We start from the raw sequence: 24165 nt of genomic DNA on the forward strand, positions 1-24165 counted from the left end.
AACATCAACATCAAGACGAGCTCCGGGTACAAGTTTGGCTGCCTGGCAAAGATAGTCAACTACATGAAGGTAAGCTTCCAGAGACGTGCAGCTCTTTAAGGACGCCACCGTCATCAACTTGAAAGCTTCTCCTCCTCCTCCTCCTCCTCCTCAAAGCTCTTTAAAGAGTTAACAGTGTGATCATGGTGAGCTGCCTGAGTGACTCAGCCGTCGCTGCCACCTGTTGAAGAGTCTGAAGCATGAAATACTTCAAATAAGAGCTGCTGATTGGACGGAAAAACATAAAAGTCTGTGTTATTTTTTTTTTTGTTATGTGAATCTCCACTGAAAGTCGATTTTTTTTTTCATTACTATATGAAATATTCATATAACCAAAACCTCAGAAATCCTTTACAGAGAGCTGTCATTCTTTCAGTCATCAGACGGTGAATTACCCATCAAGGTTTCCTGATCTCACAAAGTCCTACGAGCTGTTTTCGAGTTAAGATTGTATTTATTTACACAGGACAGTAAATATGGAGGATTTCTGTGTCATCATGTTTCTTCCTTGTGATCGAGTTGCTCTATATATTAGTTTTCTTTTTTTTTTCTCGACGTGGAGAATCTTTCAATCTTGAGCTCGTGTTTGGATCAGAGCTCGGTCTGGAGGGACTTGGGTTGGGAACGGGAGGGTCGCCGTTTCAAGTCCCGATTGGAGCACTGCCCAGGTGCCTTTGAGCAAGGCACCGAAACCCCACCCACCAGTTCATGTAATCTGGTCCTGCTTAGAATCACATCTATGTCTCTACAATAACAGTGCGAACCAGAATTTATAAAAAAACTAAAGCATATTATAATGCAGTTTAACACAGGAGCTGATCTTAAGAAAGAAACAATAAACAAATGTTTGTGTCCTTCAGACAAGGCATCAAAGTGGCGACACACATTTCCTGACCCTGGATGAGATTCTGGATGAGACCAAACTTCTTGACATCAGCATGAAACAGAAACAATGGCTCATGACAGAGGTACGTTTTATTTTTATTTTTTTTATCTGTCACCTGAAAGAGAATAAAAATCTTTTCTGACACCGTACGACCGAGACCCCAAAACCTTTTAGATTTCCCCTCATAAAGAGCCGCTGTCGACAAATCTTTAATGACAGCATTATCAATCATGTACACACACGCACACACACACACACACTGCGCTCCTCTGCTGAAACTGTCTCGCCTTAAGACGCTTCAGAGTGCCAAACAGAGGCGAACATGTCATGGCGTGAACAGTCTGTATAGGACGACAGCTAACACAACATTATGTGTCTTCTCAGGCTTTGGTCAGCAACCCTAAAATTGAAGTCCGGGATGCAACGTACGGCTTCAAGCCGAAGTACAACCTGAAGGACAAGAAAGCCTTACTGAGGCTGCTGGACAAACACGACCAGCTGGGCCTGGGAGGAGTGCTGCTGGACGACGTGGAGGAGGGACTGCCCAACTCAGCCAAGGCCATCAAGGTAAGCTCCACTAAATCCACATCTGCCTTCAGCTGTCTGAGGGGACGACAGTGTGTGTCCCAGCGTGTGTTTACGCACCTTAATCGTCCTTCTGCTGAAGCACGTGTGACATGTTTGATGAGGGGAAACCTGCTGTCGTGTGTTCACAGGCTCTGGGAGATCAGATCATCTTCGTGACCAGGCCAGATAAGAAGAAGATCCTCTTCTACAATGACAAGCACTGCCAGTTTGTTGTGGACGAAGGTGAGCACGAGACGACGCTCATACTGCCACACTTATTTTCACTGAATCTTCTTTTAACCGAGGAGGGACTCACTGAGGTTAAAAAGGCTTTTACATGAGCGTCCAAATAAATAAAACCCTTCAGTAACATTTGTCATAAATCAACGACAAGGGGAAACGAGAGTCAGTCTGCTTCCAGATCATTGAGAAGACCTTTATAAAACAGCTTCCACTTTCAGAGTATCTCGCAACCGATTCCAAGAAGAGGGAGCAGCAGACTTGTACATGTCCACTGAATGAAGCTTTAGCTTGACGCTCTCAAAAACTCCTCATCTGTTACTTGCATTCAAAAAAATCCACAGGACCACGTGATCAAAGTTGAAATGTTTACTTGAAGATAAATAAACCAGATACAGGTTAATCCAAAAACATTCAAAAAATGAGAGAGCTGAGAAGAGAGAGAGAGGTCAAAAGACTGTGTGGCTCCACAAGCCCCTCCCACTCCCAGATCTCTAGAAACCTTGAATACAACAAGATGACTAATAAGGCTCCTCCACCCTTCAGTCCTCATTCAGTGCGGGCTTCAGGGATAGTTAACGGCTCTAAATCCTGGAGGTGAAGCTCGTAGCTTCCAGTTTTCTTTTTTTTAAAGTTTGTAGCTTTCACTCACAAACACAAAGAACATCCATCTGCTCAAACTGACCTTACAGACGACACACCACACTGAGGGGCGGGGTCACACTTCTCTTATCACATGACATCCTGATATATGAGTGACGGATGTAGAGTTAATGAATCCCTTTTTAATTCATGTTCTTCATGTGTTTGTCCAGCTGTTTTTATTCCATGTGTTCTCAGCAGTCTTTTGATTTTCAGAATTCCAGAAACTGTGGAGGAGCGTTCCCATCGATTCCATGGATGAGGAGAAGATCGAGGAGTACCTGAAGAGACAGGGCATCTCCTCCATGCAGGAAACGGGACCAAAGAAAGTGGTGAGTGTCCGCTGAAACGCTTCAGTTTGAACCGGAAACAGAGACACTCTTACCTTTCCTGGAGTTGCGGTTGCACATTAAGATGTTCTTGATTTTACTGGCAGACTTGAGTGGAAGCTTCCAGTTCTTTCCACGATTCAGTTTGACTCTGTTTGTGATTTGCTAATCGCTCGTGTTTCTTGTTGCCCTCTGCAGTTACCAGTCCAGAAGAGGAAGAAACAAGGCGGGCAGAGGAAGAGACACTTCAAGACTCACAACAACCATCTGGCAGGAGTCCTGGAGGACTATTCAGAAGGTGTTCCTGTGAAGAAATGAAAGCCCCCCCCCCCCCCCCATTCTCTGCGCTCTGGTGTCGATGTTGAGCCCGGTTCTCAAAAGGACACACTGCGATACGGAGTGTTTATGTCAAACCAACTAGCTTCTTCTCCTTTCTTTGAGCTCCTCTCAGTGATCGTGTATTACACAGAGTGAACTGTGTTGTGGAATCCTTTTTTTTTTTTTTTCCCTATCATTTACTGATCAGTGATAACTGAAGGACATGTGAGCAGAGCAGTGAGACCTTTAAAGACACTAAACCGCCTTACCAAAAGCCTCCAGAAGGGGGGGCACTGCGACTTTAAGTACAAAAAAAAAACCAAGGTTAAAAGTGTGTAAATACTTGAGTCATTTTGTTCAGTATTTTACAAACAGGTGTTTGAATTGAAAGGGCAGCTGTGCTCATCTAACGGCTTCCTTCAGGAGCTGCAGACGGCAGGATCGTTGTTGTTCAGCGCATCACGCAGGTTATTTCATCCGACAGGAAACTGGGACATTTAAAAGTGTGTGTGCGACTCCTCTGACTTGAAGCACCGTGAGAGCAGAGTTACCTTTTCAAGCTTATTTTAATAAATGACTCTGTTACAGGATGCTGCCTCATTGCCTCATTTACATGAAGATGAAGTCAAGTTTGTGTTGCATGTCTCTCCCGGTTGATTTTAAACTCATTTTCCATCAATTCTATTTCTTATTATTCTTACCTGCCTGTTGTATGTCTTTTACTACTGTTATCTCCCTTTATATTATTTTTTTCATACTCCCTGATTGGTCCATCTGTTTACCTCTGTTCCTTCTCTCTCTAAATCAGGACGTTTCTAATCTCAAGATTTTTATTTGTCACATGCTCATACAGATTGAGCAGTGAAATGTAAGTAATCTGTAAAGCACTTTGTAAACAGGTGCTATATAAATAAAGTTATTATTGTGAGCAGACATATTGGTATTTTTGAAAGAAAACAAAAAAGATGGAACTCTGTGTCTTTGATGTTCAGAGTTCTGATGTTCCGTGACCTCATAGTGAGGTCATATAACAGGTCATACAACAGGTCATGTATCACTCGGTCTCTTAAAATCAATCTTCCTTTGACGCTCGACGGTGAAGCTGGACAAAACTTTGGTTGGAGCCATGGATTTTTTCGCATTTAAACCGTTTGGAAGAATAAGAAGTCCTCATGAAGAAGAAGATAATGTAAGTACAAACACCAAATCATCTGCTGTTCATATCTGAATGATATACACGCAGAGGTTTTTGGTGCTCTGAAATCTTTTTTGATATTCTTCAAATGTTCTTAAGAAGTGATTTCATTGGTTAAAATGTCGATCTGTTTCGAAGAGAAGTGTTTTAAATTTGCTCAAATGGTTTTAACGACCTTTTTTAGGCCTGAAAAGAGCGTTATCAGAGCTAAATCTAATTTGAACGTTTGAAAATTCAGTGTTTAATGTTTGCATATCTAAGCCGCCAAACAATGTAGTGTAATTTATTTTGTATTTGCAAAAACGTTGAGGATTTAGGACCTTTCTTTGTTCCCAAAATGTATTTTTAAAGGGATACTTCACCCATTTGCATGAAGCTGTGTATCATTAGAAACATGGTAGTTGTGTTGAATGATCATGAATCCAGCCCTCATTTTGCCCTGAGACGAGAAAAATATGATTTTCACTTTCAAGCAAAGAAAAACATATTTTTCTCGTCTCAGGGCAAAATGAGGGCTGGATTCACGACCATTCAACACTACTACCATGTTTCTAATGATACACAGCTTCATGTAAATGGGGGAAGTTTCCCTTTAAGTATAACTGTAAATGTTGAACTCTGTCCTTAATGAGAAACTACGTACGAACTGACTGTGTGTGGACAGACTTTACTCAGTGTCCTTGAGTTAGGAGTAATTCTGAAGTCTGAATGTGAATTTTTTTCATGTCTTTTTCACAGAGTCGTATGAACCATCAGATGGATGAGAATGCTGTTGAGCTCAACAGCAGGAAAATCGAGATCCTGGAGTCGAAAATGGAGAACCACATGAGACAGATCGAGACCATGTGTGCTGCACAAACTGCACGCAACGATGCCATTCTGCAGAGACTGAACCTCGGTGGTTCCTCACCTGCAAGTGGACGTGGACCCAGGCAGCTGCCCCAGTTGCAGCACAAAATCAGACGTGATCTGGATGAGAGGGGTCACGACAACTGGACCTGCAGTGACCTCAGAGGTCAGCAGAGGAGTCCAGATATTTATGATGAAGAGGAGGAGGAGGGGTACTGCAGCAGAGACCGGTCCTACTACAACACTCCAGATGAGCTGTCACTTCCTCCCATACCCAATAAACATCTTTTTGCAGCCCCGCCACCTAAAAGGAGACTTCCTGTGATTATGTGGACCCTCAATGGACCATGTAAAGAAGTGGAGGGTGGATACCGTCTCTCGACAGCCAGGGGAAAGATGGAGAAGATCCTGAGAGGGCTGGAGCGTCTGTATCCTGAGCTGTTCGATGATGTACCTGGACCCCCCCTGGCTCCAAAACGAGGGACGACAGAGACCTCAGAGATACCACTCCGTCCAACCCCTCCACCAAAAAGAGTCCCACCGACCAACACAGAGACCTCAGATGCACCTCTCCGTCCAACCCCTCCACCAAAAAGAGTCCCACCGACCAACACAGAGTCTCCATGTCTACCAAGACCTCCTTCAGCGCCTGCCCCTGCCAAGATGGGGCAAAGCAAAAAGAGACGGCGTGTTCGTCCTCTGCGCGCCGTGAATGAAGATAAAGCCCCAAATCATGAAATGGTTGATGACGTGGAACTGGAGGAGCTAAATCCGCTTCCTGACCCTGAGGAGAGTCTGTCTGTCATCTTGAAGCCCATCGATGCAGGCGAATGGTAAGTATCTGACACTCACACTGTAGAATATTTCAGTCGTAGATTAAAAATGATGCTGATGTCCATTTGACAAACAACATTAAAGTGAAATCTTTTTTTTTTTTGTCCTCAACTCAGGGAGGAGAAGATAAAGAGGCTGCAGAGTGTGCGAGCCATGGCACAACATCACCCGGACACCCTGAAGAGCAAGCTGATAGATGTCTGCTTTGCTGTAATAGCGGAGGTATGAAAGTCGTTCATCTCTTTGTCTCTATTTGTGCACAACTGAGCAAACTTTAGCATGTCTGTGACTGAAGCATGACCACTGACTGTTGTCTGTTCTTTATTCCTAGGTCAAAAACCTGCGCTCCTGTGTGGCCTCTGCAGCGATGGACACCGTAGTTTACATGCACTACTACCTGCAGAAGGATTAACTAAACGTTTGCACGTTTTAAAACGTTTGAAAGCTTAAAACCACCAGCCAAAAAAAAAAAAACGTGTGATATGATCTGCGACATACTGGGAGGAGAAAATGGAAAGAAGTTGCGTTAGTATCTTGGCAATGCGATTTTCCAAAGAAGAAAAAAATTGTGCCGATTGTGACGGTGTCATGGATGCTGGTAGAAAACAGGGAGGGAGGGAGGGAGGGACGCTATTGCAGGTAAAAAGACAAAGGTTTAAAGGGATACTTCACCCCGGAAGCAGACGGCGCTCTGCCGGAACGGGGACAGGAAGCAGACGGCGCTCTGCCGGAACGGGGACAGGAAGCAGACGGCGCTCTGCCGGAACGGGGACAGGAAGCAGACGGCGCGCTGCCGGAACGGGGACAGGAAGCAGACGGCGCTCTGCCGGAACGGGGACAGGAAGCAGACGGCGCTCTGCCGGAGCTGGTGGCAGACGGCGCTCTGCCGGAACAGGGACAGGAAGCAGACGGCGCTCTGCCGGAACAGGGACAGGAAGCAGACGGCGCTCTGCCGGAACGGGGACAGGAAGCAGACGGCGCTCTGCCAGAACGGGGACAGGAAGCAGACGGCGCTCTGCCGGAACGGGGACAGGAAGCAGACGGCGCTCTGCCGGAACAGGGACAGGAAGCAGACGGCGCTCTGCCGGAACAGGGACAGGAAGCAGACGGCGCTCTGCCGGAACGGGGACAGGAAGCAGACAGCGCTCTGCCGGAGCTGGTGGCAGACGGCGCTCTGCCGGAACAGGGACAGGAAGCAGACGGCGCTCTGCCGGAACAGGGACAGGAAGCCCCTGTCAGGGACAGGAAGCAGACGGCGCTCTGCCGGAACGGGGACAGGAAGCAGACGGTGCTCTGTCGGAACAGGGACAGGAAGCAGACGGCGCTCTGCCGGAACAGGGACAGGAAGCAGACGGCGCTCTGCCGGAACAGGGACAGGAAGCAGACAGCGCTCTGCCGGAGCTGGTGGCAGACGGCGCTCTGCCGGAACAGGGACAGGAAGCAGACGGCGCTCTGCCGGAACAGGGACAGGAAGCAGACAGCGCTCTGCCGGAGCTGGTGGCAGACGGCGCTCTGCCGGAACAGGGACAGGAAGCAGACGGCGCTCTGCCGGAACAGGGACAAGAAGCCCCTGTCAGGGACAGGAAGCAGACAGCGCTCTGCCGGAGCTGGTGGCAGACGGCGCTCTGCCGGAACTGGGACAGGAAGCAGACGGCGCTCTGCCGGAACAGGGACAGGAAGCAGACAGCGCTCTGCCGGAGCTGGTGGCAGACGGCGCTCTGCCGGAACAGGGACAGGAAGCAGACGGCGCTCTGCCGGAACAGGGACAGGAAGCCCCTGTCAGGGACAGGAAGCAGACAGCGCTCTGCCGGAGCTGGTGGCAGACGGCGCTCTGCCGGAACAGGGACAGGAAGCAGACGGCGCTCTGCCGGAACAGGGACAGGAAGCAGACGGCGCTGTCCCTGCTCTGCCGGGACAGGAAGCAGACAGCGCTCTGCCGGAGCTGGTGGCAGACGGCGCTCTGCCGGAACAGGGACAGGAAGCAGACGGCGCTCTGCCGGAACAGGGACAGGAAGCAGACGGCGCTGTCCCTGCTCTGCCGGGACAGGAAGCAGACAGCGCTCTGCCGGAGCTGGTGGCAGACGGCGCTCTGCCGGAACTGGGACAGGAAGCAGACGGCGCTCTGCCGGAACAGGGACAGGAAGCAGACAGCGCTCTGCCGGAGCTGGTGGCAGACGGCGCTCTACCGGAACAGGGACAGGAAGCAGACGGCGCTCTGCCGGAACAGGGACAGGAAGCCCCTGTCAGGGACAGGAAGCAGACAGCGCTCTGCCGGAGCTGGTGGCAGACGGCGCTCTGCCGGAACAGGGACAGGAAGCAGACGGCGCTCTGCCGGAACAGGGACAGGAAGCAGACAGCGTTCTGCCGGAGCTGGTGGCAGACGGCGCTCTGCCGGAACGGGGAAAGGAAGCAGACGGCGCTCTGCCGGAACAGGGACAGGAAGCCCCTGTCAGGGACAGGAAGCAGACAGCGCTCTGCCGGAGCTGGTGGCAGACGGCGCTCTGCCGGAACAGGGACAGGAAGCAGACGGCGCTCTGCCGGAACAGGGACAGGAAGCAGACAGCGTTCTGCCAGAGCTGGTGGCAGACGGCGCTCTGCCGGAACGGGGAAAGGAAGCAGACGGCGCTCTGCCGGAACAGGGACAGGAAGCAGACGGCGCTCTGCCGGAACAGGGACAGGAAGCAGACGGCGCTCTGCCGGAACAGGGAGAGGAAGCCCCTGTCAGGGACAGGAAGCAGACAGCGCTCTGCCGGAGCTGGTGGCAGACGGCGCTCTGCCGGAACAGGGACAGGAAGCAGACGGCGCTCTGCCGGAACAGGGACAGGAAGCAGACGGTGCTCTGTCGGAACAGGGACAGGAAGCAGACGGCGCTCTGCCGGAACAGGGACAGGAAGCAGACGGCGCTCTGCCGGAACAGGGACAGGAAGCAGACAGCGCTCTGCCTTAGCTGGTGGCAGACGGCGCTCTGCCGGAACAGGGACAGGAAGCAGACGGCGCTCTGCCGGAACAGGGACAGGAAGCAGACAGCGCTCTGCCGGAGCTGGTGGCAGACGGCGCTCTGCCGGAACAGGGACAGGAAGCAGACGGCGCTCTGCCGGAACAGGGACAAGAAGCCCCTGTCAGGGACAGGAAGCAGACAGCGCTCTGCCGGAGCTGGTGGCAGACGGTGCTCTGCCGGAACTGGGACAGGAAGCAGACGGCGCTCTGCCGGAACAGGGACAGGAAGCAGACAGCGCTCTGCCGGAGCTGGTGGCAGACGGCGCTCTGCCGGAACAGGGACAGGAAGCAGACGGCGCTCTGCCGGAACAGGGACAGGAAGCCCCTGTCAGGGACAGGAAGCAGACAGCGCTGTGCCGGAGCTGGTGGCAGACGGCGCTCTGCCGGAACAGGGACAGGAAGCAGACGGCGCTCTGCCGGAACAGGGACAGGAAGCAGACGGCGCTCTGCCGGAACAGGGACAAGAAGCCCCTGTCAGGGACAGGAAGCAGACAGCGCTCTGCCGGAGCTGGTGGCAGACGGCGCTCTGCCGGAACTGGGACAGGAAGCAGACGGCGCTCTGCCGGAACAGGGACAGGAAGCAGACAGCGCTCTGCCGGAGCTGGTGGCAGACGGCGCTCTGCCGGAACAGGGACAGGAAGCAGACGGCGCTCTGCCGGAACAGGGACAGGAAGCCCCTGTCAGGGACAGGAAGCAGACAGCGCTGTGCCGGAGCTGGTGGCAGACGGCGCTCTGCCGGAACAGGGACAGGAAGCAGACGGCGCTCTGCCGGAACAGGGACAGGAAGCAGACAGCGTTCTGCCGGAGCTGGTGGCAGACGGCGCTCTGCCGGAACGGGGAAAGGAAGCAGACGGCGCTCTGCCGGAACAGGGACAGGAAGCAGACAGCGCTCTGCGGGGACAGGAAGCAGACGGCGCTCTGCCGGAACAGGGACAGGAAGCAGACAGCGCTCTGCCGGAGCTGGTGGCAGACGGCGCTCTGCCGGAACAGGGACAGGAAGCAGACGGCGCTCTGCCGGAACAGGGACAGGAAGCCCCTGTCAGGGACAGGAAGCAGACGGCGCTCTGCCGGAACAGGGACAGGAAGCAGACGGCGCTCTGCCGGAACAGGGACAGGAAGCCCCTGTCAGGGACAGGAAGCAGACAGCGCTCTGCCGGAGCTGGTGGCAGACGGCGCTCTGCCGGAACAGGGACAGGAAGCAGACGGCGCTCTGCCGGAACAGGGACAGGAAGCAGACAGCGCTCTGCCGGAACAGGGACAGGAAGCAGACAGCGCTCTGCCGGAGCTGGTGGCAGACGGCGCTCTGCCGGAACAGGGACAGGAAGCAGACGGCGCTCTGCCGGAACAGGGACAGGAAGCAGACGGCGCTCTGCCGGAACAGGGACAGGAAGCAGACAGCGCTCTGCCGGAACAGGGACAGGAAGCAGACAGCGCTCTGCCGGAGCTGGTGGCAGACGGCGCTCTGCCGGAACAGGGACAGGAAGCAGACGGCGCTCTGCCGGAACAGGGACAGGAAGCAGACGGCGCTCTGCCGGAACAGGGACAGGAAGCAGACAGCGTTCTGCCGGAGCTGGTGGCAGACGGCGCTCTGCCGGAACGGGGAAAGGAAGCAGACGGCGCTCCGGCGCTCTGCCGGAACAGGGACAGGAAGCAGACGGCGCTCTGCCGGAACAGGGACAGGAAGCCCCTGTCAGGGACAGGAAGCAGACAGCGCTCTGCCGGAGCTGGTGGCAGACGGCGCTCTGCCGGAACAGGGACAGGAAGCAGACGGCGCTCTGCCGGAACAGGGACAGGAAGCAGACAGCGCTCTGCCGGAGCTGGTGGCAGACGGCGCTCTGCCGGAACTGGGACAGGAAGCAGACGGCGCTCTGCCGGAACAGGGACAGGAAGCAGACGGCGCTCTGCCGGAACAGGGACAGGAAGCAGACGGCGCTCTGCCGGAACAGGGACAGGAAGCCCCTGTCAGGGACAGGAAGCAGACAGCGCTCTGCCGGAGCTGGTGGCAGACGGCGCTCTGCCGGAACAGGGACAGGAAGCAGACGGCGCTCTGCCGGAACAGGGACAGGAAGCAGACAGCTTTCTGCCGGAGCTGGTGGCAGACGGCGCTCTGCCGGAACGGGGAAAGGAAGCAGACGGCGCTCTGCCGGAACAGGGACAGGAAGCCCCTGTCAGGGACAGGAAGCAGACAGCGCTCTGCCGGAGCTGGTGGCAGACGGCGCTCTGCCGGAACAGGGACAGGAAGCAGACGGCGCTCTGCCGGAACAGGGACAGGAAGCAGACAGCGTTCTGCCAGAGCTGGTGGCAGACGGCGCTCTGCCGGAACGGGGAAAGGAAGCAGACGGCGCTCTGCCGGAACAGGGACAGGAAGCAGACGGCGCTCTGCCGGAACAGGGACAGGAAGCAGACGGCGCTCTGCCGGAACAGGGAGAGGAAGCCCCTGTCAGGGACAGGAAGCAGACAGCGCTCTGCCGGAGCTGGTGGCAGACGGCGCTCTGCCGGAACAGGGACAGGAAGCAGACGGCGCTCTGCCGGAACAGGGACAGGAAGCAGACGGTGCTCTGTCGGAACAGGGACAGGAAGCAGACGGCGCTCTGCCGGAACAGGGACAGGAAGCAGACGGCGCTCTGCCGGAACAGGGACAGGAAGCAGACAGCGCTCTGCCTTAGCTGGTGGCAGACGGCGCTCTGCCGGAACAGGGACAGGAAGCAGACGGCGCTCTGCCGGAACAGGGACAGGAAGCAGACAGCGCTCTGCCGGAGCTGGTGGCAGACGGCGCTCTGCCGGAACAGGGACAGGAAGCAGACGGCGCTCTGCCGGAACAGGGACAAGAAGCCCCTGTCAGGGACAGGAAGCAGACAGCGCTCTGCCGGAGCTGGTGGCAGACGGTGCTCTGCCGGAACTGGGACAGGAAGCAGACGGCGCTCTGCCGGAACAGGGACAGGAAGCAGACAGCGCTCTGCCGGAGCTGGTGGCAGACGGCGCTCTGCCGGAACAGGGACAGGAAGCAGACGGCGCTCTGCCGGAACAGGGACAGGAAGCCCCTGTCAGGGACAGGAAGCAGACAGCGCTGTGCCGGAGCTGGTGGCAGACGGCGCTCTGCCGGAACAGGGACAGGAAGCAGACGGCGCTCTGCCGGAACAGGGACAGGAAGCAGACAGCGTTCTGCCGGAGCTGGTGGCAGACGGCGCTCTGCCGGAACGGGGAAAGGAAGCAGACGGCGCTCTGCCGGAACAGGGACAGGAAGCCCCTGTCAGGGACAGGAAGCAGACAGCGCTCTGCCGGAGCTGGTGGCAGACGGCGCTCTGCCGGAACAGGGACAGGAAGCAGACGGCGCTCTGCCGGAACAGGGACAGGAAGCAGACAGCGTTCTGCCAGAGCTGGTGGCAGACGGCGCTCTGCCGGAACGGGGAAAGGAAGCAGACGGCGCTCTGCCGGAACAGGGACAGGAAGCAGACGGCGCTCTGCCGGAACAGGGACAGGAAGCAGACGGCGCTCTGCCGGAACAGGGAGAGGAAGCCCCTGTCAGGGACAGGAAGCAGACAGCGCTCTGCCGGAGCTGGTGGCAGACGGCGCTCTGCCGGAACAGGGACAGGAAGCAGACGGCGCTCTGCCGGAACAGGGACAGGAAGCAGACGGTGCTCTGTCGGAACAGGGACAGGAAGCAGACGGCGCTCTGCCGGAACAGGGACAGGAAGCAGACGGCGCTCTGCCGGAACAGGGACAGGAAGCAGACAGCGCTCTGCCTTAGCTGGTGGCAGACGGCGCTCTGCCGGAACAGGGACAGGAAGCAGACGGCGCTCTGCCGGAACAGGGACAGGAAGCAGACAGCGCTCTGCCGGAGCTGGTGGCAGACGGCGCTCTGCCGGAACAGGGACAGGAAGCAGACGGCGCTCTGCCGGAACAGGGACAAGAAGCCCCTGTCAGGGACAGGAAGCAGACAGCGCTCTGCCGGAGCTGGTGGCAGACGGTGCTCTGCCGGAACTGGGACAGGAAGCAGACGGCGCTCTGCCGGAACAGGGACAGGAAGCAGACAGCGCTCTGCCGGAGCTGGTGGCAGACGGCGCTCTGCCGGAACAGGGACAGGAAGCAGACGGCGCTCTGCCGGAACAGGGACAGGAAGCCCCTGTCAGGGACAGGAAGCAGACAGCGCTGTGCCGGAGCTGGTGGCAGACGGCGCTCTGCCGGAACAGGGACAGGAAGCAGACGGCGCTCTGCCGGAACAGGGACAGGAAGCAGACGGCGCTCTGCCGGAACAGGGACAAGAAGCCCCTGTCAGGGACAGGAAGCAGACAGCGCTCTGCCGGAGCTGGTGGCAGACGGCGCTCTGCCGGAACTGGGACAGGAAGCAGACGGCGCTCTGCCGGAACAGGGACAGGAAGCAGACAGCGCTCTGCCGGAGCTGGTGGCAGACGGCGCTCTGCCGGAACAGGGACAGGAAGCAGACGGCGCTCTGCCGGAACAGGGACAGGAAGCCCCTGTCAGGGACAGGAAGCAGACAGCGCTGTGCCGGAGCTGGTGGCAGACGGCGCTCTGCCGGAACAGGGACAGGAAGCAGACGGCGCTCTGCCGGAACAGGGACAGGAAGCAGACAGCGTTCTGCCGGAGCTGGTGGCAGACGGCGCTCTGCCGGAACGGGGAAAGGAAGCAGACGGCGCTCTGCCGGAACAGGGACAGGAAGCAGACAGCGCTCTGCGGGGACAGGAAGCAGACGGCGCTCTGCCGGAACAGGGACAGGAAGCAGACAGCGCTCTGCCGGAGCTGGTGGCAGACGGCGCTCTGCCGGAACAGGGACAGGAAGCAGACGGCGCTCTGCCGGAACAGGGACAGGAAGCCCCTGTCAGGGACAGGAAGCAGACGGCGCTCTGCCGGAACAGGGACAGGAAGCAGACGGCGCTCTGCCGGAACAGGGACAGGAAGCCCCTGTCAGGGACAGGAAGCAGACAGCGCTCTGCCGGAGCTGGTGGCAGACGGCGCTCTGCCGGAACAGGGACAGGAAGCAGACGGCGCTCTGCCGGAACAGGGACAGGAAGCAGACAGCGCTCTGCCGGAACAGGGACAGGAAGCAGACAGCGCTCTGCCGGAGCTGGTGGCAGACGGCGCTCTGCCGGAACAGGGACAGGAAGCAGACGGCGCTCTGCCGGAACAGGGACAGGAAGCAGACGGCGCTCTGCCGGAACAGGGACAGGAAGCAGACAGCGCTCTGCCGGAACAGGGACAGGAAGCAGACAGCGCTCTGCCGGAGCTGGTGGCAGACGGCGCTCTGCCGGAACAGGGACAGGAAGCAGACGGCGCTCTGCCGGAACAGGGACAGGAAGCAGACGGCGCTCTGCCGGAACAGGGACAGGAAGCAGACAGCGTTCTGCCGGAGCTGGTGGCAGACGGCGCTCTGCCGGAACGGGGAAAGGAAGCAGACGGCGCTCCGGCGCTCTGCCGGAACAGGGACAGGAAGCAGACGGCGCTCTGCCGGAACAGGGACAGGAAGCCCCTGTCAGGGACAGGAAGCAGACAGCGCTCTGCCGGAGCTGGTGGCAGACGGCGCTCTGCCGGAACAGGGACAGGAAGCAGACGGCGCTCTGCCGGAACAGGGACAGGAAGCAGACAGCGCTCTGCCGGAGCTGGTGGCAGACGGCGCTCTGCCGGAACTGGGACAGGAAGCAGACGGCGCTCTGCCGGAACAGGGACAGGAAGCAGACAGCGCTCTGCCGGAGCTGGTGGCAGACGGCGCTCTGCCGGAACAGGGACAGGAAGCAGACGGCGCTCTGCCGGAACAGGGACAGGAAGCAGACAGCGCTCTGCCGGAGCTGGTGGCAGACGGCGCTCTGCCGGAACAGGGACAGGAAGCAGACAGCGCTCTGCCGGAGCTGGTGGCAGACGGCGCTCTGCCGGAACAGGGACAGGAAGCAGACAGCGCTCTGCCGGAGCTGGTGGCAGACGGCGCTCTGCCGGAACTGGGACAGGAAGCAGACGGCGCTCTGCCGGAACAGGGACAGGAAGCAGACAGCGCTCTGCCGGAGCTGGTGGCAGACGGCGCTCTGCCGGAACAGGGACAGGAAGCAGACGGCGCTCTGCCGGAACAGGGACAGGAAGCAGACGGCGCTCTGCCGGAACAGGGACAGGAAGCAGACAGCGCTCTGCCGGAACAGGGACAGGAAGCAGACAGCGCTCTGCCGGAGCTGGTGGCAGACGGCGCTCTGCCGGAACAGGGACAGGAAGCAGACGGCGCTCTGCCGGAACAGGGACAGGAAGCAGACGGCGCTCTGCCGGAACAGGGACAGGAAGCAGACAGCGTTCTGCCGGAGCTGGTGGCAGACGGCGCTCTGCCGGAACGGGGAAAGGAAGCAGACGGCGCTCCGGCGCTCTGCCGGAACAGGGACAGGAAGCAGACGGCGCTCTGCCGGAACAGGGACAGGAAGCCCCTGTCAGGGACAGGAAGCAGACAGCGCTCTGCCGGAGCTGGTGGCAGACGGCGCTCTGCCGGAACAGGGACAGGAAGCAGACGGCGCTCTGCCGGAACAGGGACAGGAAGCAGACAGCGCTCTGCCGGAGCTGGTGGCAGACGGCGCTCTGCCGGAACTGGGACAGGAAGCAGACGGCGCTCTGCCGGAACAGGGACAGGAAGCAGACAGCGCTCTGCCGGAGCTGGTGGCAGACGGCGCTCTACCGGAACAGGGACAGTAAGCAGACGGCGCTCTGCCGGAACAGGGACAGGAAGCCCCTGTCAGGGACAGGAAGCAGACAGCGCTCTGCCGGAGCTGGTGGCAGACGGCGCTCTGCCGGAACAGGGACAGGAAGCAGACGGCGCTCTGCCGGAACAGGGACAGGAAGCAGACAGCTTTCTGCCGGAGCTGGTGGCAGACGGCGCTCTGCCGGAACGGGGAAAGGAAGCAGACGGCGCTCTGCCGGAACAGGGACAGGAAGCCCCTGTCAGGGACAGGAAGCAGACAGCGCTCTGCCGGAGCTGGTGGCAGACGGCGCTCTGCCGGAACAGGGACAGGAAGCAGACGGCGCTCTGCCGGAACAGGGACAGGAAGCAGACAGCGTTCTGCCAGAGCTGGTGGCAGACGGCGCTCTGCCGGAACGGGGAAAGGAAGCAGACGGCGCTCTGCCGGAACAGGGACAGGAAGCAGACGGCGCTCTGCCGGAACAGGGACAGGAAGCAGACGGCGCTCTGCCGGAACAGGGAGAGGAAGCCCCTGTCAGGGACAGGAAGCAGACAGCGCTCTGCCGGAGCTGGTGGCAGACGGCGCTCTGCCGGAACAGGGACAGGAAGCAGACGGCGCTCTGCCGGAACAGGGACAGGAAGCAGACGGTGCTCTGTCGGAACAGGGACAGGAAGCAGACGGCGCTCTGCCGGAACAGGGACAGGAAGCAGACGGCGCTCTGCCGGAACAGGGACAGGAAGCAGACAGCGCTCTGCCTTAGCTGGTGGCAGACGGCGCTCTGCCGGAACAGGGACAGGAAGCAGACGGCGCTCTGCCGGAACAGGGACAGGAAGCAGACAGCGCTCTGCCGGAGCTGGTGGCAGACGGCGCTCTGCCGGAACAGGGACAGGAAGCAGACGGCGCTCTGCCGGAACAGGGACAAGAAGCCCCTGTCAGGGACAGGAAGCAGACAGCGCTCTGCCGGAGCTGGTGGCAGACGGTGCTCTGCCGGAACTGGGACAGGAAGCAGACGGCGCTCTGCCGGAACAGGGACAGGAAGCAGACAGCGCTCTGCCGGAGCTGGTGGCAGACGGCGCTCTGCCGGAACAGGGACAGGAAGCAGACGGCGCTCTGCCGGAACAGGGACAGGAAGCCCCTGTCAGGGACAGGAAGCAGACAGCGCTGTGCCGGAGCTGGTGGCAGACGGCGCTCTGCCGGAACAGGGACAGGAAGCAGACGGCGCTCTGCCGGAACAGGGACAGGAAGCAGACAGCGTTCTGCCGGAGCTGGTGGCAGACGGCGCTCTGCCGGAACGGGGAAAGGAAGCAGACGGCGCTCTGCCGGAACAGGGACAGGAAGCAGACAGCGCTCTGCGGGGACAGGAAGCAGACGGCGCTCTGCCGGAACAGGGACAGGAAGCAGACAGCGCTCTGCCGGAGCTGGTGGCAGACGGCGCTCTGCCGGAACAGGGACAGGAAGCAGACGGCGCTCTGCCGGAACAGGGACAGGAAGCCCCTGTCAGGGACAGGAAGCAGACGGCGCTCTGCCGGAACAGGGACAGGAAGCAGACGGCGCTCTGCCGGAACAGGGACAGGAAGCCCCTGTCAGGGACAGGAAGCAGACAGCGCTCTGCCGGAGCTGGTGGCAGACGGCGCTCTGCCGGAACAGGGACAGGAAGCAGACGGCGCTCTGCCGGAACAGGGACAGGAAGCAGACAGCGCTCTGCCGGAACAGGGACAGGAAGCAGACAGCGCTCTGCCGGAGCTGGTGGCAGACGGCGCTCTGCCGGAACAGGGACAGGAAGCAGACGGCGCTCTGCCGGAACAGGGACAGGAAGCAGACGGCGCTCTGCCGGAACAGGGACAGGAAGCAGACAGCGTTCTGCCGGAGCTGGTGGCAGACGGCGCTCTGCCGGAACGGGGACAGGAAGCCCCTGTCAGGGACAGGAAGCAGACAGCGCTCTGCCGGAGCTGGTGGCAGACGGCGCTCTGTCGGAACAGGGACAGGAAGCAGACGGCGCTCTGCCGGAACAGGGACAGGAAGCAGACGGCGCTCTGCCGGAACAGGGACAGGAAGCAGACAGCGCTCTGCCTTAGCTGGTGGCAGACGGCGCTCTGCCGGAACAGGGACAGGAAGCAGACGGCGCTCTGCCGGAACAGGGACAGGAAGCAGACAGCGCTCTGCCGGAGCTGGTGGCAGACGGCGCTCTGCCGGAACAGGGACAGGAAGCAGACGGCGCTCTGCCGGAACAGGGACAAGAAGCCCCTGTCAGGGACAGGAAGCAGACAGCGCTCTGCCGGAGCTGGTGGCAGACGGTGCTCTGCCGGAACTGGGACAGGAAGCAGACGGCGCTCTGCCGGAACAGGGACAGGAAGCAGACAGCGCTCTGCCGGAGCTGGTGGCAGACGGCGCTCTGCCGGAACAGGGACAGGAAGCAGACGGCGCTCTGCCGGAACAGGGACAGGAAGCCCCTGTCAGGGACAGGAAGCAGACAGCGCTGTGCCGGAGCTGGTGGCAGACGGCGCTCTGCCGGAACAGGGACAGGAAGCAGACGGCGCTCTGCCGGAACAGGGACAGGAAGCAGACAGCGTTCTGCCGGAGCTGGTGGCAGACGGCGCTCTGCCGGAACGGGGAAAGGAAGCAGACGGCGCTCTGCCGGAACAGGGACAGGAAGCAGACAGCGCTCTGCGGGGACAGGAAGCAGACGGCGCTCTGCCGGAACAGGGACAGGAAGCAGACAGCGCTCTGCCGGAGCTGGTGGCAGACGGCGCTCTGCCGGAACAGGGACAGGAAGCAGACGGCGCTCTGCCGGAACAGGGACAGGAAGCCCCTGTCAGGGACAGGAAGCAGACGGCGCTCTGCCGGAACAGGGACAGGAAGCAGACGGCGCTCTGCCGGAACAGGGACAGGAAGCCCCTGTCAGGGACAGGAAGCAGACAGCGCTCTGCCGGAGCTGGTGGCAGACGGCGCTCTGCCGGAACAGGGACAGGAAGCAGACGGCGCTCTGCCGGAACAGGGACAGGAAGCAGACAGCGCTCTGCCGGAACAGGGACAGGAAGCAGACAGCGCTCTGCCGGAGCTGGTGGCAGACGGCGCTCTGCCGGAACAGGGACAGGAAGCAGACGGCGCTCTGCCGGAACAGGGACAGGAAGCCCCTGTCAGGGACAGGAAGCAGACAGCGCTCTGCCGGAGCTGGTGGCAGACGGCGCTCTGCCGGAACTGGGACAGGAAGCAGACGGCGCTCTGCCGGAACAGGGACAGGAAGCAGACAGCGCTCTGCCGGAGCTGGTGGCAGACGGCGCTCTGCCGGAACAGGGACAGGAAGCCCCTGTCAGGGACAGGAAGCAGACAGCGCTCTGCCGGAGCTGGTGGCAGACGGCGCTCTGCCGGAACGGGGAAAGGAAGCAGACGGCGCTCTGCCGGAACAGGGACAGGAAGCAGACAGCGCTCTGCGGGGACAGGAAGCAGACGGCGCTCTGCCGGAACAGGGACAGGAAGCAGACGGCGCTCTGCCGGAACAGGGACAGGAAGCAGACAGCGCTCTGCCGGAGCTGGTGGCAGACGGCGCTCTGCCGGAACAGGGACAGGAAGCAGACGGCGCTCTGCCGGAACAGGGACAAGAAGCCCCTGTCAGGGACAGGAAGCAGACAGCGCTCTGCCGGAGCTGGTGGCAGACGGCGCTCTGCCGGAACTGGGACAGGAAGCAGACGGCGCTCTGCCGGAACAGGGACAGGAAGCAGACAGCGCTCTGCCGGAGCTGGTGGCAGACGGCGCTCTGCCGGAACAGGGACAGGAAGCAGACGGCGCTCTGCCGGAACAGGGACAGGAAGCCCCTGTCAGGGACAGGAAGCAGACAGCGCTCTGCCGGAGCTGGTGGCAGACGGCGCTCTGCCGGAACAGGGACAGGAAGCAGACGGCGCTCTGCCGGAACAGGGACAGGAAGCAGACAGCGCTCTGCCGGAGCTGGTGGCAGACGGCGCTCTGCCGGAACAGGGACAGGAAGCAGACAGCGCTCTGCCGGAGCTGGTGGCAGACGGCGCTCTGCCGGAACAGGGACAGGAAGCAGACGGCGCTCTGCCGGAACAGGGACAGGAAGCAGACAGCGCTCTGCCGGAGCTGGTGGCAGACGGCGCTCTGCCGGAACAGGGACAGGAAGCAGACAGCGCTCTGCCGGAGCTGGTGGCAGACGGCGCTCTGCCGGAACAGGGACAGGAAGCAGACGGTGCTCTGCCGGAACAGGGACAGGAAGCAGACGGCGCTCTGCCGGAACGGGGACAGGAAGCAGACGGTGCTCTGCCGGAACAGGGACAGGAAGCAGACGGTGCTCTGCTGGAGCTGGTGGCAGACGGCGCTCTGCCGGAACAGGGACAGGAAGCAGACGGCGCTCTGCCGGAACGGGGACAGGAAGCAGACGGCGCTCTGCCGGAACGGGGACAGGAAGCAGACGGCGCTCTGCCGGAACAGGGACAGGAAGCAGACAGCGCTCTGCCGGAGCTGGTGGCAGACGGCGCTCTGCCGGAACGGGGAAAGGAAGCAGACGGCGCTCTGCCGGAACAGGGACAGGAAGCAGACAGCGCTCTGCCGGAGCTGGTGGCAGACGGCGCTCTGCCGGAACAGGGACAGGAAGCAGACGGCGCTCTGCCGGAACAGGGACAGGAAGCAGACAGCGCTCTGCCGGAGCTGGTGGCAGACGGCGCTCTGCCGGAACAGGGACAGGAAGCAGACGGCGCTCTGCCGGAACAGGGACAGGAAGCCCCTGTCAGGGACAGGAAGCAGACAGTGCTCTGCCGGAGCTGGTGGCAGACGGCGCTCTGCCGGAACAGGGACAGGAAGCAGACGGCGCTCTGCCGGAACAGGGACAGGAAGCCCCTGTCAGGGACAGGAAGCAGACAGCGCTCTGACGGAACGTGGACAGGAAGCAGACGGCGCTCTGCCGGAACGGGGACAGGAAGCAGACGGCGCTCTGCCGGAACAGGGACAGGAAGCAGACAGCGCTCTGCCGGAGCTGGTGGCAGACGGCGCTCTGCCGGAACAGGGACAGGAAGCAGACGGCGCTCTGCCGGAACAGGGACAGGAAGCAGACGGCGCTCTGCCGGAACAGGGACAGGAAGCAGACAGCGCTCTGCGGGGACAGGAAGCAGACAGCGCTGTGCCGGAGCTGGTGGCAGACGGCGCTCTGCCGGAACAGGGACAGGAAGCAGACGGCGCTCTGACGGAACAGGGACAGGAAGCAGACAGCGTTCTGCCGGAGCTGGTGGCAGACGGCGCTCTGCCGGAACGGGGAAAGGAAGCAGACGGCGCTCTGCCGGAACAGGGACAGGAAGCAGACAGCGCTCTGCCGGAGCTGGTGGCAGACGGCGCTCTGCCGGAACAGGGACAGGAAGCAGACGGCGCTCTGCCGGAACAGGGACAGGAAGCCCCTGTCAGGGACAGGAAGCAGACAGCGCTCTGCCGGAGCTGGTGGCAGACGGCGCTCTGCCGGAACTGGGACAGGAAGCAGACGGCGCTCTGCCGGAACAGGGACAGGAAGCAGACAGCGCTCTGCGGGGACAGGAAGCAGACGGCGCTCTGCCGGAACAGGGACAGGAAGCAGACGGCGCTCTGCCGGAACAGGGACAGGAAGCAGACAGCGCTCTGCCGGAGCTGGTGGCAGACGGCGCTCTGCCGGAACAGGGACAGGAAGCAGACGGCGCTCTGCCGGAACAGGGACAAGAAGCCCCTGTCAGGGACAGGAAGCAGACAGCGCTCTGCCGGAGCTGGTGGCAGACGGCGCTCTGCCGGAACTGGGACAGGAAGCAGACGGCGCTCTGCCGGAACAGGGACAGGAAGCAGACAGCGCTCTGCCGGAGCTGGTGGCAGACGGCGCTCTGCCGGAACAGGGACAGGAAGCAGACGGCGCTCTGCCGGAACAGGGACAGGAAGCCCCTGTCAGGGACAGGAAGCAGACAGCGCTCTGCCGGAGCTGGTGGCAGACGGCGCTCTGCCGGAACAGGGACAGGAAGCAGACGGCGCTCTGCCGGAACAGGGACAGGAAGCAGACAGCGCTCTGCCGGAGCTGGTGGCAGACGGCGCTCTGCCGGAACAGGGACAGGAAGCAGACAGCGCTCTGCCGGAGCTGGTGGCAGACGGCGCTCTGCCGGAACAGGGACAGGAAGCAGACGGCGCTCTGCCGGAACAGGGACAGGAAGCAGACAGCGCTCTGCCGGAGCTGGTGGCAGACGGCGCTCTGCCGGAACAGGGACAGGAAGCAGACAGCGCTCTGCCGGAGCTGGTGGCAGACGGCGCTCTGCCGGAACAGGGACAGGAAGCAGACGGTGCTCTGCCGGAACAGGGACAGGAAGCAGACGGCGCTCTGCCGGAACGGGGACAGGAAGCAGACGGTGCTCTGCCGGAACAGGGACAGGAAGCAGACGGTGCTCTGCTGGAGCTGGTGGCAGACGGCGCTCTGCCGGAACAGGGACAGGAAGCAGACGGCGCTCTGCCGGAACGGGGACAGGAAGCAGACGGCGCTCTGCCGGAACGGGGACAGGAAGCAGACGGCGCTCTGCCGGAACAGGGACAGGAAGCAGACAGCGCTCTGCCGGAGCTGGTGGCAGACGGCGCTCTGCCGGAACGGGGAAAGGAAGCAGACGGCGCTCTGCCGGAACAGGGACAGGAAGCAGACAGCGCTCTGCCGGAGCTGGTGGCAGACGGCGCTCTGCCGGAACAGGGACAGGAAGCAGACGGCGCTCTGCCGGAACAGGGACAGGAAGCAGACAGCGCTCTGCCGGAGCTGGTGGCAGACGGCGCTCTGCCGGAACAGGGACAGGAAGCAGACGGCGCTCTGCCGGAACAGGGACAGGAAGCCCCTGTCAGGGACAGGAAGCAGACAGTGCTCTGCCGGAGCTGGTGGCAGACGGCGCTCTGCCGGAACAGGGACAGGAAGCAGACGGCGCTCTGCCGGAACAGGGACAGGAAGCCCCTGTCAGGGACAGGAAGCAGACAGCGCTCTGACGGAACGTGGACAGGAAGCAGACGGCGCTCTGCCGGAACGGGGACAGGAAGCAGACGGCGCTCTGCCGGAACAGGGACAGGAAGCAGACAGCGCTCTGCCGGAGCTGGTGGCAGACGGCGCTCTGCCGGAACAGGGACAGGAAGCAGACGGCGCTCTGCCGGAACAGGGACAGGAAGCAGACGGCGCTCTGCCGGAACAGGGACAGGAAGCAGACAGCGCTCTGCGGGGACAGGAAGCAGACAGCGCTGTGCCGGAGCTGGTGGCAGACGGCGCTCTGCCGGAACAGGGACAGGAAGCAGACGGCGCTCTGACGGAACAGGGACAGGAAGCAGACAGCGTTCTGCCGGAGCTGGTGGCAGACGGCGCTCTGCCGGAACGGGGAAAGGAAGCAGACGGCGCTCTGCCGGAACAGGGACAGGAAGCAGACAGCGCTCTGCCGGAGCTGGTGGCAGACGGCGCTCTGCCGGAACAGGGACAGGAAGCAGACGGCGCTCTGCCGGAACAGGGACAGGAAGCCCCTGTCAGGGACAGGAAGCAGACAGCGCTCTGCCGGAGCTGGTGGCAGACGGCGCTCTGCCGGAACTGGGACAGGAAGCAGACGGCGCTCTGCCGGAACAGGGACAGGAAGCAGACAGCGCTCTGCCGGAACAGGGACAGGAAGCCCCTGTCAGGGACAGGAAGCAGACAGCGCTCTGCCGGAGCTGGTGGCAGACGGCGCTCTGCCGGAACAGGGACAGGAAGCAGACGGCGCTCTGCCGGAACAGGGACAGGAAGCAGACAGCGCTCTGCCGGAGCTGGTGGCAGACGGCGCTCTGCCGGAACAGGGACAGGAAGCAGACAGCGCTCTGCCGGAGCTGGTGGCAGACGGCGCTCTGCCGGAACTGGGACAGGAAGCAGACGGCGCTCTGCCGGAACAGGGACAGGAAGCAGACAGCGCTCTGCCGGAGCTGGTGGCAGACGGCGCTCTGCCGGAACAGGGACAGGAAGCAGACGGCGCTCTGCCGGAACAGGGACAGGAAGCCCCTGTCAGGGACAGGAAGCAGACAGCGCTCTGCCGGAGCTGGTGGCAGACGGCGCTCTGCCGGAACAGGGACAGGAAGCAGACGGCGCTCTGCCGGAACAGGGACAGGAAGCAGACAGCGCTCTGCCGGAGCTGGTGGCAGACGGCGCTCTGCCGGAACAGGGACAGGAAGCAGACAGCGCTCTGCCGGAGCTGGTGGCAGACGGCGCTCTGCCGGAACAGGGACAGGAAGCAGACGGCGCTCTGCCGGAACAGGGACAAGAAGCCCCTGTCAGGGACAGGAAGCAGACAGCGCTCTGCCGGAGCTGGTGGCAGAAGGCGCTCTGCCGGAACTGGGACAGGAAGCAGACGGCGCTCTGCCGGAACAGGGACAGGAAGCGGACAGCGCTCTGCCGGAGCTGGTGGCAGACGGCGCTCTGCCGGAACAGGGACAGGAAGCAGACGGCGCTCTGCCGGAACAGGGACAGGAAGCAGACAGCGCTCTGCGGGGACAGGAAGCAGACAGCGCTGTGCCGGAGCTGGTGGCAGACGGCGCTCTGCCGGAACAGGGACAGGAAGCAGACGGCGCTCTGACGGAACAGGGACAGGAAGCAGACAGCGTTCTGCCGGAGCT

At 60.7% G+C, this 24165-nt stretch overlaps 2 protein-coding genes across 3 annotated transcripts in view; both read left to right on the top strand.

Moving 5' to 3' along the window:
• Positions 1-3611, top strand: part of gtf2e2 (general transcription factor IIE, polypeptide 2, beta) — a 9942-nt gene extending 6331 nt beyond the window's left edge. For both annotated transcript variants that reach the window (XM_079337886.1, XM_079337885.1), the window contains exons 3-8: positions 1-69; positions 900-1007; positions 1310-1492; positions 1642-1735; positions 2591-2706; positions 2902-3611. The exon at positions 1-69 is cut by the window's left edge and continues 14 nt beyond it. In XM_079337886.1, the coding sequence (XP_079194012.1) occupies positions 1-69; positions 900-1007; positions 1310-1492; positions 1642-1735; positions 2591-2706; positions 2902-3021 (690 nt within the window). In that variant the 3' untranslated portion in view covers positions 3022-3611. The remainder of the gene's footprint in view (positions 70-899; positions 1008-1309; positions 1493-1641; positions 1736-2590; positions 2707-2901) is intronic.
• A 1075-nt stretch (positions 3612-4686) lies between these two features.
• On the top strand, positions 4687-6311 carry LOC306819987 (uncharacterized protein; the record flags this gene model as incomplete). Its single annotated transcript, XM_079337613.1, has 3 exons — positions 4687-5898; positions 6016-6121; positions 6231-6311. The coding sequence occupies exons 1-3, from the start codon at positions 4940-4942 to the stop codon at positions 6309-6311; spliced, it is 1146 nt and encodes a 381-aa protein (XP_079193739.1). The 5' UTR covers positions 4687-4939.
• Positions 6312-24165: the final 17854 nt, after the last annotated feature.

Source organism: Symphodus melops, assembly GCF_947650265.1.
Source record: "Symphodus melops genome assembly, chromosome: 2".
Taxonomy (NCBI): domain Eukaryota; kingdom Metazoa; phylum Chordata; class Actinopteri; order Labriformes; family Labridae; genus Symphodus; species Symphodus melops.